The sequence below is a fragment of the Miscanthus floridulus genome, chromosome 8 (assembly GCF_019320115.1).
Source record: "Miscanthus floridulus cultivar M001 chromosome 8, ASM1932011v1, whole genome shotgun sequence".
In the NCBI taxonomy this organism is placed as follows: Eukaryota; Viridiplantae; Streptophyta; class Magnoliopsida; order Poales; family Poaceae; genus Miscanthus; species Miscanthus floridulus.
In genome coordinates, this window is record NC_089587.1 from 209,732,333 (window position 1) to 209,748,254 (window position 15,922).

General features: G+C 52.6%; 2 protein-coding genes across 2 annotated transcripts; both read right to left on the reverse strand.

Moving 5' to 3' along the window:
* Nucleotides 1–5,397: 5,397 nt before the first annotated feature.
* Nucleotides 5,398–5,739, reverse strand: LOC136470571 (uncharacterized). The gene has a single exon (XM_066468373.1). The coding sequence runs from the start codon at nucleotides 5,737–5,739 to the stop codon at nucleotides 5,398–5,400; it is 342 nt and encodes a 113-aa protein (XP_066324470.1).
* Nucleotides 5,740–9,799: 4,060 nt separating this feature from the next.
* LOC136474795 (PLAT domain-containing protein 3-like) lies at nucleotides 9,800–10,906 on the reverse strand. Its single transcript, XM_066472358.1, has 2 exons — nucleotides 10,705–10,906; nucleotides 9,800–10,594 (listed from the first exon to the last, which is right to left on the reverse strand). The coding sequence occupies exons 1-2, from the start codon at nucleotides 10,792–10,794 to the stop codon at nucleotides 10,124–10,126; spliced, it is 561 nt and encodes a 186-aa protein (XP_066328455.1). The 5' UTR covers nucleotides 10,795–10,906; the 3' UTR covers nucleotides 9,800–10,123.
* Nucleotides 10,907–15,922: the final 5,016 nt, after the last annotated feature.

The following is a 15,922-nucleotide window of genomic DNA, read 5'->3' on the forward strand; positions in this document are numbered from 1 at the left end:
AGAATCGCCTAGGGGGTAATTTTGGATCCTTTGCGGGTATGGCTGTGAGATTTGGTTTTTTCAACTAGATAGTTTGAAGGGAAACACTGGTATCCTATTCGTGGGGATTCATCCAGGGTTTGCCTGGTTGAGACTTGATTACGCATCGAGGCTCCCTTGAGGCTTGTGTGCCTGAGTCCTAGTTGCTCGTGGGACCATCCCTCGTTGAGACGACCATCGAGACTGTTGGGCTAGCCCTTGGACTCCTAGGCCTAGGCGGGCCAGAGAAGAAGCTTTTTGACCTGTATCCCCTCTGTGGGAAAAGAGTCCTGGTCTGCTTGGGAAGGTAAAACGCCTAGCGTGATTTTGGTGGGAAAGGATAGGGATCGTGGCGCATATCCCGTGACATGACATGGTGGTGTATCGTGGTAGGCTCGGAGACCGAGGCAGACGGTTGCTCTTCTTGCATATGTTGCCCCTATAAAACCACAGGGTTCGCCCCTAGGGTTCCATACTTCGCCTCCTCGCCTTCGCAACTACAACCTCCGCCGCCAATCGCCTGAGCCTCTCGCGCCCGCATCGCTGCCGCCATCAAGCTTGCATCTACCCCCTTCCCCATCATTCAATGGAGCCGTGGTGCAGATCCAACATCACCCCTCAGTGCCTAGAGGGCCTCGTTCACCGTGGCCTCCTTTGCCCATTGACCACTGTCGAGGAGTGGCGGTTGCCCGGTTATGAGGACGAGCCGTCGCTGCCCGAAGGATATGTCGTGTCCTTTGCTCACTTCCACGAGCGGGGATTCACCGTACCTGCTAATAAGTTCCTTCAGGGGCTGTTGGATTACTACCAGGTGGAGTTGCAGCATCTTACTCCCAATGGGGTCCAGCACATTGCGGCGCTTGTTGCCCTATGGGAGGGGTTTCTAGGGATTAGTCTCCACTTCAATCTGTGGCGGTATCTCTTTGCTGTCAACCTATCAAAGAAGCAGGTTGGGAAGCAAGAGCTTAGCATGCCGATGGGATGTGCTAGCATTCATCTATGCAACAACCGGGTGAACGACTACCCATCGATGCATCTATCGACCTCCAACAAGGGGTGGCATTCGCATTGGTTTTATGTCAAGGACGATGTTGCCGCCCCCTTGCCGGTGTTCTACGGGCGCATCATCAAAGAGGTCCCGGGGTCATGGAAGTGGGGTGTCCCGGACAAAGACAAGAAGAGAATCAAGGATCATCTCACCGCCCTCCAAATTCTAAAGGAGAGGGGTGTGAAGGGATCGGGGATCATCGACGCCTACCATAGGTGGAGGGTGACGCCGTTGATGAGCCGCGCGCTCCCCTATACCTGATGGGGCTTGGAGCATCGCTTGAAGGGACGACGCTTGTCAATGAAGCGTCCCCCTCCGAAGTGGCGCAGTGCATCAAGGAGGCGATGGAGCCTTCGAAGGACAGCGCGCAACGTTGTCCTTGATTTCGTGTATCCATTGCAGGGGCATCCCCCAATGCGGCCGGAACCAGGGTTCATCGATTTTGTAAGTTCCCTTTTCCCGTGCCTCCTCTTCACTTGAATTTCTAACCCCTTGAAGCTCACCTCAAGGTAGCGGGACCAGCCAAAGAGACTCGTTCTCTGGGATAGCCCGGCTCCACTACCAAAGGACTGGATCCTGGCGACAGCGAATCGCACCATGATCGAGTGGGATAGGAGGAAGAGGGAGCTCAAGAAGAAGAAGATGCTATGGAAACAGCAAGCATGGGATCAAGGAGAGGAGACAGGCAGTGACGACGATGATGATGAGGATTTTGATGAGGTAGTTGCCGATATGGATTGGGATGTCCTGGAGGGTGAGGAGTCACTGACGGGCACCCAATTGTCCACGCAGGGACCCTTCCTGTTCCACATGGGGGAAAGTGAGTCCGTGAGACTGGTAGTGACGGGCCAAATCATTGGCCCATCCTCGGGACCGGTGGATCCACCACCACACCCAGGGTGCCGGTGGAGGATCGGTCGATGGGGGGAGGCGGATCTACCGCTATGCCCGAGGTACCGATAGAGAGGGATGGCTCCGCTGCCACACCCTTAGAGATAAGGGAGGTGAGACCCTCTGCCCGGGAGCAGGGGGTAGGCTTGAAGCGGTCTCGCCCGAACGAGTCAGAGCAGGAACCTAGGGGTTCATCCCCAAAATGTTCCTACCGCCCAACAGCGCTAGAGTAAGTCACCGATTTCTCTGTTTTTCGTGCTTTTCTATTTTTTTGTTTGGCCTTATGCCTTTTACCTCTTGTAGACTCTTACAACGGGGCTGTTCCTTAGCATTGGCACCCAAGAAGAGTGTTGCTCTTTAGGTGGTATGGGTGCCATCGCCTGACGTCACTCCTGTTTTGGGCAGGAGCGGAACCGATGTTGCGGCCTTGTCAGCCGGTCAGGTCACCGAGCAGACGACGGTGGAGGTGACACCGCCACCAAAGTTGGAGCAGATGGGGCTACCGCCCATGCTTGTGGCGCCCTCTATGGTGGGCATGGCGCCACAAGTCAAGGCTCCGGTGTCACAAGCAGAGGTGGCCGCAACTGTGCCAAGCTAGGAGCAACCGGACATAGCCACGGTGGTGTCCGAGGGGGCGGCGTAATCCGCGCCTCTGGCAGCCCTGGCGACGAAGCCTAAGGCAGGCCGAACGGAGGGGGACATAGCCGAAGGGTCCTCGGGCACCGTGGTAGTGGTGGAGAGGACCCATGGGAGGTCTCCCTCGGCCTTGGTGACAAGCAAGTGGGTGTAGCCCCCGGGCACCTTTGTGAGAGGTCCAACCAGATCGAGCCCCTAGACCATGAAAGACCATGCAATGGTGATCATCTGGAGTGCCTAGGCTAGGAGGTGTGTCTGCTGAGCATAGTACTGCCACCCTTCGTAGGTGTGTATGATCTGCATGGTGTTAGCTACTACAATGGGCCAGTAGAAGCCCTGTCAAAATACATTCCCAACCAAGGTTCTAGGCGCGGCGTGGTGACCGTAGACCCCACCATGGATATCGCTCAGCAGAAGCCTCCCCTATTCGATGGGGATACAGAGCTATAGGATCCTGGTGTGACTTTGTTTGTAGAGTTCGCCCTCTACAAGAATGAAGGACTTGGTACGATGTGCGAGCCATCGAGCTTTCGTCTTGTCCGTTGACAGCGTGTCACCAAGGAGGTAGTCGAGGTAGAGTGTTCTCCAATCGTCCAGAGGGTTGGGCTCTATCGCTGGATCCTCTTTAAGCTCCATGACCTCAGGGCCGAAGGGAGCCGTTGTTTGGTCAGCCCCCGGGGCTATATCAGATGGGCCATTGTCGGCTTGTTCTGACCCTTCGTAGCATACCGAGGGCTTATGTTGGTCGTTGGCAAAGACACCCATTGGCAGCGGCTCTCGACCGGACACCGCTTTTGTAAGTGTGTCAGCCGCCTCGTTGAGGCACCTTGGGATGTGATTGAGTTTGAGGCCATCGAATTTGTCCTCCAGTCATTGGACCTCTTAGCAGTACGCAACCATCTTGACATCGTGGTGGCTCGACTCCCTTCATGACTTGGTTGATGACCAGCTAGGAGTCGCCCCGGATGATGAGGCGTCGGATGCCCAACTCAATGGCGATTCATAAGCCGTTGATGAGCGCTTCATACTCAGCCACATTATTTGATAAGGAAAAATGGAGCCGAACCATGTACCTCATGCGGACCCTGAGGGGTGATACGAAGACCAGTCCCACATCGGTGCCCTTTTTTATCAGCGGTCCGTCGAAGTACATCATCCATTACTCTTGATCGACGACCACCAGTGGTGTCTAGACCTCAATCCATTCCGCGATGAAGTCAGCCAACACCTAGGACTTGATCGCCGTTCGGGAGGCATATGTGATGCCTTGATCCATCAACTCGAGTGCCCACTTTGCGGTTCTTCCATTTGTGTCCTGGCTCTAGACTACCTCACCGAGGGGGAACGATGTCACAACTGTCACGGTGTGTGATTCAAACTAGTGGCGTAGCTTCCTTTTGGTGATGAGGATGGCGTACAGGAGTTTCTGGATTTGGGAGTAGCAGGTTTTGGAGTCGAATAGTACCTCGCTGATAAAGTACACAGGGCGCTGCACCTTCAGGGCGTGCCCCTCTTCCTCCCGCTCTACTACTAGGGCGGCACTGACCACTTGCGTGGTGGCCGCTATATATAGCAGGAGGGATTCTCCGTTGCTCGGAGGAACTAGGATCGAGGCCTTGTCAGAAGCAGTTTGACCATGTCAAGCGCCTCCTGGGCCTCGGACGTCTACTTGAAGTGGTCGGCTTTCTTCAAGAGTCAAAAAAGGGGGAGACCTCATTCGCCGAGGCGTGAGATGAATTAGCTGAGGGCGGCGAGGCACCATGTGATTCGCTAAACCCCCTTTATGTTTTAAATCGGGCCCATCCTTGTGATGGCTGAAATCTTCTCCAAGTTGGCTTCAATGCCACGCTCGGAGAGGATAAAGCCGAGCAGCATGCCCCTCGGGACCCCAAAAACACATTTTTTGGGATTGAGTTTGATACCATCCGCTCGGAGTTTCACAAAGGTTTGCTCAAGATTGGCAACAAGATGGTCAGCCCACTTGGACTTAACCATGATGTCATCAATGTATGCCTCAATGGTCCGCTCTCGAAGCATTTGAGCATATAGCGCTGGTACGTAGCCCCAGCGTTCTTCAGACCGAACGGCATTGAGACATAGCAGAACAATCCAAAGGGGGTGATGAAAGATGTCGTGAGCTGGTCGGACTCTTTCATCATGATTTAATGGTAGCCGGAGTACGCATCAAGGAAGCAGAGGGTTTCGTACCCCAAGGTAGAGTCGACTATTTGGTCTATGTGCGGCAAAGGAAATGGATCCTTTGGGCATGCTTTGTTGAGGCCCGTATAGTCAACACACATCCTCCATTTTCCGCTCTTCTTTCGTACAAGAACGGGATTAGCTAACCACTCTAGGTGGTGTACTTCTCTGATGAATCCAGCGGCCGACAGTTTTCCTATCTCTTCATCGATGGCCCTACGCTTTTCCTCATCGAAGCGACGCAAGCGTTGCTTCACTGGCTTGGAGCCTGAATGGATTTTCAAGGTATGCTCGGCGACCTCCCTCGGAATGTCTGGCATATCCGAGGGCTTCCACACAAAGATGTCTTTGCTGCCGCAGAGAAAGTCGACGAGCGTGCTTTCCTATTCGGAGGAAAGCGTGGTACGAATGCATACCGTTTTACCCTCGGAGCTGCTAGGATCTATGAGGACCCCCTTGGAGCCCTCTGCCGATTCAAATGACTCGGTCGATTTCTTCGTGTCGGGTGCTTCTTCGACAACCTCCTCCTTGAGGGTGGCAAGTTCCTCGAAGGCGACAATTGCTGTGGCGTGGCCGCAACACTCGACCTCGCACTCATAGGCCCGCTAGAGGGAGGTGCCGACGGTGATGACCCCATGGGGGCCCGACATCTTCAGCTTGAGGTATGTGTAGTTGGGGACGGTCATGAACTTCGTGTTGCATGGTCGTCCTAGGATGGCGTGGAAGGTTCCAAAGAACCCAACCACCTCGAAGGTGAGGATCTCAGTCTTATAATTGAATTGATCCCTAAAGGTAACAGGTAGATTGATATGCCCGAGTGGCATGGCCTGCTTTCTAGGCATGATGCCATGGAAAGGTGCTCGGGTTGGGTGGAGGCGCATCTGATCGACGCCCATCATGTTGAGCGTCTTGGCGTACATGATGTTGCGGTCGCTACCTCCATCCATCAGTACTTTGGTGAGTCACTTTGGGCAAACAATCCGGTCGATCACAAGCGGATATCTCCCCAGGTGTAGGATGGTATCCGGATGGTCAGTCCGATCGAAGGTTATGGTCAATTCCGACCACCGGAGGAAGGAAGGTGTGGCCGGTTGGGCCATGTAGACTTTGTGGCGTGCGACCTTCTAATGATGTTTGGAGTCGTAGGCTGCTGAGCCTCCGAAGATCATAAGGCAGCCATTCGGCGTTGAAAAGCCATCATCCTTCTCCTCGGCATTGTCCGCAGTGGGGGTAGGTTCCTTCCCCTGCTCCCCTTTGTTGGAGCTTCCGAACAAGAACTTTCGCATGAGGTTGCAGTCCTTGAGCAGATGCTTTACGAGAAAGGTGTGGTTCGGGCATGACCCCTTGAGTAATTTTTCGAAGTGGTTTGAAGTGCCCTCCATGGGCTTCTGACCACCCTTACGATCAGCAGTGGCCACGGGCGAGTCCTCGCGCTGTTGCTTCTTGTTCTTTCTTTTGGTAGAACGATTAGAGGTGCCTTCACCGACACCCTCATTCTGCCTTGCTTCGCCCTCAAGGCCATCGAAGATCGCTCCGACTGCCTCTTCTCCTTAAGCATGGCTGGTGGCGATGTCCAGGAGTTCCTTGGTGGTTCGTGGGCCCTTGCGTCCTAGCTTATGAACCAAGGACTCATAGGTCCTCCCGGACAGGAAGGCTCCTATCATGTCGGCGTCGACGATGTTAGGGAGCTCGTTGCACTATCAGAAGAAGAGCCAGATGTACCCGCGAAGGGTCTCATAGGCCTTCTGACGATAGTTCTTGAGGTCCCATAGGTTCCCAGAGCGCTTGTACATGCCCTGAAAGTTCCCCACAAAGATCTCCTTTAGATCCACCCAACTCTGGATTGCGTTGGACGGCAGGTGTACCAACCACGCTCGTGTCGAATCAGCCAAGAACAGTGGAAGATTGTGGATAATGAAGTCGTCATTATCTACACCACCGGCTTGATAGGCAAGCCGATAGTCTTCAAGCCAAAGTCTGGGGTTTGTCTCCCTAGAGTATTTAGGGATATTGGTAGGTGGTCGATACCTTGGTGGGAATGCAGCACTGAGGATGTGCCGGTTGAAGACCTGAGGCCCTGGCAGGCCAGGGCTTGGGCTCCGGTCCTTGCCGCTGTCGTAGCGTCCACCGCGTCGAGAATGATAGCCGCGGCGGGCTCCTTCCCTTGGGTCACTATAGGTGCATCTACGGGCGTCGATGGTGCTGTGTGCGTCGTGATTACAGCCGATACGCTAATGTATCTAGGCCACAGCGCGCTGCCTGCCGCCTTGTGGTGTTTGGTGGACCGATGCGTCCCTAGCGGGGCACACTGAGGGCGTACTCTGGCTGGTGTTGAGCTCGCGTCGCCGAGACAACAAGCTTTCTGCCTGTTGCGCCACCGCATGCTCGAGCAGCGTGCGAATCTTGTGGTGGGCCCGATGATCCTCGGACGTTGCGACCTCTGGAAGGCCGTGGAGCAAGGCCATTGCGATAGCAATGTTTTGGCTTGCTCGAGTGAAGCGAGGAAGGGTTTCATCATCGACAATGATCGGCGATGATCCTTCGGTTCACATCACAGGCCACGGTGTGTGCGCGCCCACCGTCTCCGTGGCGTTCGATCTCCTGATCAACCTCTACGTACTCTCGAACAAGCTATTGTCCGGCTTTGTCTATCTCCCGCTTTCAGGCTCTCAGCTGCTCCACCCCTACATGAGGTGGGGCCATTGTCCCCCCTTTGGTTCCACCACCGAGGTTGCCTGCCGGGGTAGTCTCCTCTATGGAGACGCTTTCGACGTGTCCCTCGGGGGTTTTTGCCATGAAACATTCTCGGGAGGGGTGGTGGCTCCCCCTACTAGAGTCAGAGCCAGAGTCCGACCCCGGCCCCTTCGCGAGGAGGCCATGGAGGGATTCCGTGACACTTTCGATCATCCCCACAAACTCGTCATTCGTGGGGGACAGGATCGTACGTTGTGCCATAAGGTGGCTAACGGTCGTCGCGGCGTTGCAGAGACTGAACAGGAGCCCCATCGGGATGCTCTGTGCAGAGTGTTCTGGAGAGAGGGTGAGGCGGCGTGGGTCCTCCCTAGACGGCTGGGGTCCAAGGGAGACGTCGGGCTGGCTCTTAAGTCTCCCATAGTTGAAGCTGACGGAGGGGAGAGACTAGACGGTGACGTGGGCCAACGCCAACTCTCCTCCCACCGTGACGATGAAGTCTAGGTCACCGAAATGCACGTGTGCGCCTGGGACCCAGCTGATTGCGTGGCTAGCCATCCGAGGCTTGGTTTGGAACGCACAAAGGCCCCTACCTGGCGCGTCAACTATCAGTGTTTCGAATAAACACCGGCTAGTAAATTTATAATTGTTGCGCGTTAGGCTCGGATGGTGTACTAAAGGACATAAGGTTTATACTGGTTCGGGTAGAACATCCCTATGTCTAGTCTACTGCTGCTCATGTTATTAGTACCAAAAAGGTTCGTAGTAGGGGGTACAAATGGTCGAGAGAGGGACGGGTCCCAAGTCTCTGATGGAAAGGTCGAAAGGACGCTAAGAGCTCGGTTGCTGCTTGGTTGTGTCTTGTGTGTCAAAAACGATCGGTCCCCTTAGTGCGGTGCCCTGCCCTCCCTTTTATAGTCCAAGGGGGAGCATGGGTTACAGATAGGAGAAAAAAGAAAAAACCAAAGGTAGAGAAGGTCCTTCGAGGGAGCCGGGTCTTCCTTTTCCCCTGTGTCTGCCTTGCTAACATGGTAGACCATGTCAGGGATGGCATGTTCGCTGATCCTTATAGGGTCGTGCCCTGGCCTCCTTTAGCAAGTGGGTACGTCCCATCCTACATCGACGGACGGTACGGTGTGCCAGAGAGAGCCAAGCTGTGACCCTTCGGGGAGTAGACGGGGAAGCGACCATGCGTCTGTCACTGTGGATAATGTGGGTTGTGTCTTGGATCGTAGTGGTTGTCGTATGCTTGTGTTAGTATCTACGTCTGAGGGCTGATGGTGGCGCCTACAACACTGTGGAATAAAAGTCAGCGCCTACAACACTGTTCGAGCTCTGTAGGGGAGAAAGGGCCTAAAGCGCCCGTCCCGTCGTATTCTCATAGTACCTTCCTGTAGGCATGCAGGGCATGGCCCTCGGTACTGTGGTTGACTCGAATGTCCTGTCGTACCCTGTGCTCATCTTTATGAAGGAGCAGGGTGTGGTCGTCGAGCGAGACGAAGCCTGCCCTCGGTCGTCGGCGAGGCGGAGCCTGCCCTGGGACGTCGGGAGAGGCAGAGCTAGCCCTCAGCCGTCGAGCGGGGCGGAGTCTGTCCTCGGACGTCGGGTGAGGCGGAGCTAGCCCTCAGCCATTGGGCGAGGCGAAGTCTGCTCCTCATACGTCGGGCGTGGTGGAGCTAGCCCTTGGGGGTCGGGCGAGGTGGAACCAATCTACCATCGTTCGGGCAAGAAGTGTACTAGTGTTCTTGTCTGACCGAAAGCATTTAACGTTCGATGGTTATTAATTCCACCTCATTGGGTACCCCGCTATTAGGCCCCCAACAGTATGCTTAAGTGTTGTAGATGTTTCAGAGGTATGTTGTAAGTATTTCGTATAGATGTTGCAAAAGTATCAGGATGTTGTATATGTTGCAACGGCTATATATATATATGTTACAAGCGTCTGTTCCAAATGTTTCATCTGTTTTTTCAGACGTAAGTTGCAAGTGTGTTTAATGTTTTATATGGATGTTGCATATGCTTTCAATGGCTTTTATATGTTTTTTCATGTGTTTCTTATGCATGTTGTAATTGTTTCAGCTCTTTCAGATGTATGTTGCAAGTGTTTTATTTAGATGTTGTAAAAGTACATCAAGATGTTGCATATTGATTAGGATGTTACATATGTTGTAATGTGCGTGAGAAGTGAAGGGGTGGTGAGCAGTCTCCGTGCGTGGTCTGCCGGCAGGCGTGGAGTGTAGGCTCACGGACTAACAACGATGATAAAAAATAAAAACTGGGATCTTGGACAAACTTCGGTTGGTATCCAAATCCAAGCGCTGGCAGCTGCAAGAAACACGCATGATAACGCGGATTACCATTTCCCAAAACATGGATCAAGGTGCAACACGTCCATCTACAAAACAACGAAACCTACACGCTACACATCACGCGAGGTGGCTCGCGATTATTCGACTCGCCGCGCACGACTCCAGTTCAGTTCATCATCATCATACATGCTTGCATCGTGGCGCACGCTAATCACGAGCGCGTCGCGTCGCGGCCCACAACTTATTACGACTCGTCACCAACAAACGTTGCCGTCCGCCCAGGTCCATTCAGGCGCGCGTGTGTACTCTCCTCTGCCGGCCGCCGGCCACGTCACGCCGCGGCGACGCCCTCGCCGCCGCCGCTGCAGAGGTCGCGGACGGCCTCGAGCTGGTAGGGCGCCGCGTCGGTGGCGAGCCACTGCTCGACGGTGAAGAGCTGCTGCGCGCACCCCTTGTGCGGGCCCGTGACGGTGACCTCGACGTAGTTGCAGTACCAGCCGTGGTGCGCGCCGGTGCCGTCTGAGGCCAGCCGCATCCAGCACGGCGGCTTCGCCATGCAGGGCCCGCGGCCGCTGAAGATGTCCAGGTTGCCGCGCTCAAAATAGGCGTGGCCCTGCCCCATTAGCCCGCCCCAGGCGGGCAGGTCCGAGATCCCCACGCCGTTGCCGTCCGCGGCGGCCAGCTGCAGCGTGATGTTCGCGTCCGTCCCGGCCTTCCAGATCGACCCCGTCCGGATGAACACCGTGTACACGCACTCCATGCTGCCGCCGACAACGCCGCTGGCGTCTGCGCCTCGGATGAGCTGCGACGACGGGGGGACAGGGATGGAATCACATGGATCCACTGCATGGACTACTGACTGACCCAACAGGTGATGCATGTCAAGAGACCCATGAAAGGACGGGAGGTTACCTTGATCTGTGTCGGGGGATCGCGGCCGTGCGCCGGCACGGTGGCGGACGCCGCCACGGCGAGGAGGAGGAGGACAGCGAGCTTGGCCATTTTGGATCCGAATCCAATCGGCGTGTGGGGCAACTGGATGAGTGTGAGCTTCGGGGAATGCAGGAGCGGATGCGGTGCGGATCATATAGGACGGAAGCTAGTTTATGCATTTGTGGGGCCCACTTATCACTGTGGCGCTGGTCCGATCCGATCGCAATTTTGTCCGCCCATTTGGCACGGATCGATCGAGCGATCTGAGGATTATTCAAAGGAGAAATTCGTGGCACATGTGGCCATCTCACCTGCTCTAGGTACAAGTAGAGCGGGTGTTTGTGTGTGAACGATAGTGCCACCCTTCACCATTCTGTACGAATTATAGCGTAACAAACCTTGGGAGTGTTTGGCTGATATTAAAGCCGCTAATGCTGATTTATACGATTGATTTATTGTGAGAAAAAAATACTACATCATAGCTGATAAGCCGACAAATAAGCCGACTGATAATATCAGCCGAACACTCCCTAATCACGGTGTACCCACAACACACCTCAAGCAAATATTTTCTAAAATCCGACCTTAAACTTACATTGCACTGTAAAAGAATAAGATCCTCTTTAACAAGACTTTTAAAAGGGTTTCAATTAAGGCTGGATATCGAGCCGACTATAGTTTTTTTTCAAGTTTAGTACTACTTCCGTTTAACTTTTCTGACTTCTGGCTTCTTAGGTGAAGCTTTGCCAAGCGCTAACTCATAAAATAACTCCGTCAAAGAAGTTGCGGAGAGGAGAAATTATTTTTTTGCAAAAGGGTCCACCGACATTCCTGGTGAATCCTAAAACAAACTCAAGTTGACGGAGAGGACCAGCACAGGCGGTACCGTAACCATTGTTTTCTATACAAGAGCTATCTCCTGCTCCCTTCGTTTGATATTACATGACGTTTTGATTTTTCTAAATTTATAGTTTTTACTATATATCTAGATATATGTATGTCTACTGGATACATTATGAATCTAGAAAACAAAAAAATCTTATAATTTGTGAAGGAGAAAGTGTAGGATCTCTAGTTAGCCTATAGGGGGTGAATAGGATTGTCAAAACAAACACTCAAACTTTTATCAAATTCAACCTGCGGCACTGCCACTCTGACCTCACGGCCGTGCCGGATAGCGGCACTGATGGGCAAGAACGACGGCACTGTCGTACCTACAGACAACTTCGAATCAATTCAAAATCAGTGAATATAAACTAGAATCGGAGAAATTTCTTAGTTTCCTGCATGTATGAGATTCACAGATCGAGAGCTAGAAGTGGTAGAAACATAACACATAAGTAGATCGATCACAAACCCTAAAAATCACCTCAACAACAATATGAAATACAAATGATGTAAATCAAGCACAAGGTGACACGATGATTTAACCCGTGGTTCAGCTCGCCACCAAAGCTTGTGAAAGGTCCTAATATGGCTAGAGGGGGGTGAATAGCCTATTTAAAATCTACAAATCAACTAGAGCAATTTGATTAGTATGATAAATAGCGAAATACAAACTTGCTCTAGCTCTACAAGGGTTGCAAACCACCTATCCAACAATTTTAGTTGCAATAATTACTAGGCACACAACTTGCAATGTTACTACTTACTAAGAGCTCTCAATCTTGCTACTCTAAAGAGCTCCACTAGATGAACTTAAAATAACAAAGCAAGCTCTCAATTCTAATTACACTAAACAGCTTGCTACAACTAGTTTGCAAGAATATAAATGAGTGAGTAGGATGATTATATCACCGTGTAGGGGAGTAAATCAATCACAAGATGAATACTAAATCAATCACCGAGAGAATACCAAAGGGCAAGAGACAACCAATTTTTCTCCCGAGGTTCACGTGCTTGCCGGCACGCTAGTCCCCGTTGTGTCAACCAACACTTGTTGGTTCGGCGACTAAGAGGTGTTGCATGAACCTCGTCCACACAATTGGACACCGCAAAAACCTACCCTCAAATGAGGTAACTCAATGACACGAGCAATCCACTAGAGTTACCTTTCGGCTCTCCGCCGGGGAAGACACAAGACCCCTCACAATCACCACGATCGGAGCCAGAGACAGCCACCAACCTCCGCTCAACGATCCTCGCTACTCCAAGCCATCTAGGTGGCGACAACCACCAAAAGTAACAAGTGAATCCCACAGCGAAACACGAATGCCAAGTGCCTCTAGATGCAATCACTCAAGCAATGCACTTGGATTCTCTCCCAATCTCACAATGATGATGAAACAATGATGGAGATGAGTAGAAGGGCTTTGGCTAAGCTCACAAGGTTGCTATGTCAATGCAAATAGCCAAGAGGGTGAGCTTGAGCAAGCCATGGGGCTTAAATAGAAGCCCCACGAAATAGAGCCATTGTACCCCTTCACTGGGCACGACACGGGTGACCAGACGCTCTGGTCAGTTTGATCAGACGTAGGACCCCAGCATTCGATCGTCCGATGCTTGCCACGTGTCGATAGAATATCGTCGGTAGTCCACCAAGGGGTATCCCGCGATGGTAGATTGATCGGCAGAGGAGCGTGTAATCAAGAACAAGAAGGCAATAGAGACACGCGAGTTATACAGGTTCAGGCCATCAGTATGACGTAATACCTTACTCCTGTGGTCTGTTGGTTTGTATTAGCTATTGTATGATTTGCCGTGATTTTGTAGGGGGTCCCTGCCCGCCTTATATAGTCCGGGGGCAAGGTTACAAGTCGATTAGATCTAAGAGATAACCGGAAAGTAATAACAGATTACAAGAATCATGGGATCGTACGTATCCTAACAGATTTCGTAGCATCTTCAGGATATCCTCCCCATGCCTTGCGGGAGGCACCGAGCAGAATCGTACCCCGCAAGGCTCCTTCTCGTGGGCTGGGCCGCCCCTGGAGGCGTAGCCCATGTGGCCTGCCGTGGGTATCCGAGGTCGTACCCCCCACAGCTAGTCCCCGAGCATCTTGTACCTGTTGTGCAACGCCGTCTTGAACTTTTTCGAGCAGGTGCGAACCAAAACCGAGCTGTCCAAATCATGGTATGACCACCATAATGAATCACCGAGCAGTTGTGAGCAGCTGCCGAGCAGGGTGCCACATCGCCGAGCAGTGTGTTCCGAGCACGGCTTGACATAAGGGTGTAAGGAGCTCAAGTCCAAAATTGAAAATTCCTGCGCGGTAAAATGAAGTGTGCCCACTTAGAGTCCGACCACGAGGTTAAAGATACCTTGTTTTAGCTTTTAGAGGCTCAGAGTCTTTCAGAAGAAACAAACACATTCACCGCAAGGTGAAGTGTGCCCACTTAGTCCCCAAGCCTAACAGTAGGTGACGTAGTCACGTGGTGCCAGGCTCAGAAAATAGTAAACCAGCCGAGCAGGCAGCCAGTCCCCGAGCGTAGCCTCGAGATGAAAAAACAAACACATTCACCGCAAGGTGAAGTGTGCCCACTTAGTCCCCGAGCCTGACAGTAGGTGACGTAGTCACGTGGTGCCAGGCTCACAAAATAGTAAACCAGCCTTGCAAGTAGCCAGTCCCCATGTTTCGGGCGAAGATATCGGATAAATCAAACCGTGGAGAAAAAATCGGAGTAATGGCTGTGCAGTATCGGGTACTGAGCCTCATTAAATTGTGGAGGAATCAGTGAATATTTGGCGGTGATAAATGAGCGACGTGGGCTACTGTTACGTGATAGCCCAAGTCACGGCCCATTAAACCACGTTGGTGGAGTCGAAGTAGCGCTGATCGCGGGAACGGTTTCCCAAAAACCCTCAGATGCAAGGAAAGGTGGGGGAAGTGCTTTATAACCGCGCTGCCACATACATCGCCTCCTACCTCTGTCAATCTACCCTGCTTCCTTCCTTCGCAATCCCTACGCTCCACATTCCGCACCAACGCGAGCACTCGCCTCCAATCTAGTACGAATCCGGAGAGAATGGCGCCGAAAAAAGGAGCCGCAAAGCCGAGGAAGGCGGCCACCGGAGCCAGCCGCGACGAGGAGTGGGTGCCGTCGAAGACAGGGGCGGTGGATCTCAATAGGATGGTGGCGGCGGGCGTTCTCCCAGACCACCTCACTACCGTATGGCGGCCGGCTAGTGGTGAGCCCTTCCCAACACCTCATACTGATGAGGCTGTAGTATTTGAAGATTATTTCTAGCGAGGATTAGGGTTTCCTGTTCACCCCTTTCTGAGGGATCTTCTGAAGTTTTGGGCGATTAGCCTCTGTAATCTGCACCCCAACATCATACTGCACGTGTTGATCTTTATCCATTTCTACGAGGTGTTTCTCGGTGTTCTTCCACACTTCAACCTCTTCAGGCACCTGTTCTGTCTGAAGAAGAAGGGGGCAACGGTTCCAAGGTGGTCGGTGGTGTGTACCTGCAGCTCAGGGATGGGATGGCCAACGAATACATCAGCGTACCGCTAAATACCTCCCTGAAAGGTTGGAATGCCAGATGGTTCTATATCAAACAAAGTCACCCAATGATTCGATGCGACGTCCACCACATCCCGGTTAACCATAGTAACTGGTCGGAGAGACCCAACAATGCTGACATGGAGCAAGTAATGGAACTTCTGGACTTGATTAAGGGCGTGGAGCTTAGGGGTGAACTGGTTGCAGCTAGCTTCATAGTGCGGTGCATCCAGCCCTGCAAAGAGAGGGCCCACCCGACGTTCGACTATAAAGGTGACAACGACGGTACCCGAGAAAACACAGACCGTCTGACGAAGAAAGAAGTAATAGACCGTGCCATGGACCTATTTAGTTCCAATGTCTCATTCAGCTAGCCAAAAGGAACGAAGGCTTTCAACTGCACCAATCCACCTCCTCAGGTAACCCTTTCACTTTGCATTGTTCAAGCATCAATTGTCGAGCAAAGGACTGACTTACTTATGTAAAGACCCATTCGTAGGATAGGGCAATATACTTTTCAAACATGCCGAGAGCCGATTGGCCGAAAGGAGTAGACATTCGACGGCCGCTACAGCCCGAAGAGGAGGAACCGAGCACCTCGTCGGATAGTTCATCCCTAGTATTGGAGAAGATCCGTAGGAAAAGACCGGCAGTAGATGAGCCGGTCCAAAAAAGGAGAAAAACCGCAAGCTCTACTGCACACAAATCGGGCGGCATCTCGCTTGGTGAAGACCAAACCGCTCGACCACGA

Bases quoted from the DNA above. Each gene is read 5' to 3' on its own strand.
- LOC136470571 (XM_066468373.1), bottom strand. From the start codon at position 5,739: ATGGATGGAGGTAGCGACCGCAACATCATGTACGCCAAGACGCTCAAC.
- LOC136474795 (XM_066472358.1), bottom strand. From the start codon at position 10,794: ATGGCCAAGCTCGCTGTCCTCCTCCTCCTCGCCGTGGCGGCGTCCGCC. The intron at 10,595-10,704 runs GTAACCTCCCGT...CCGTCGTCGCAG, and splicing joins ATCCCCCGACACAGATCAAG to CTCATCCGAGGCGCAGACGC.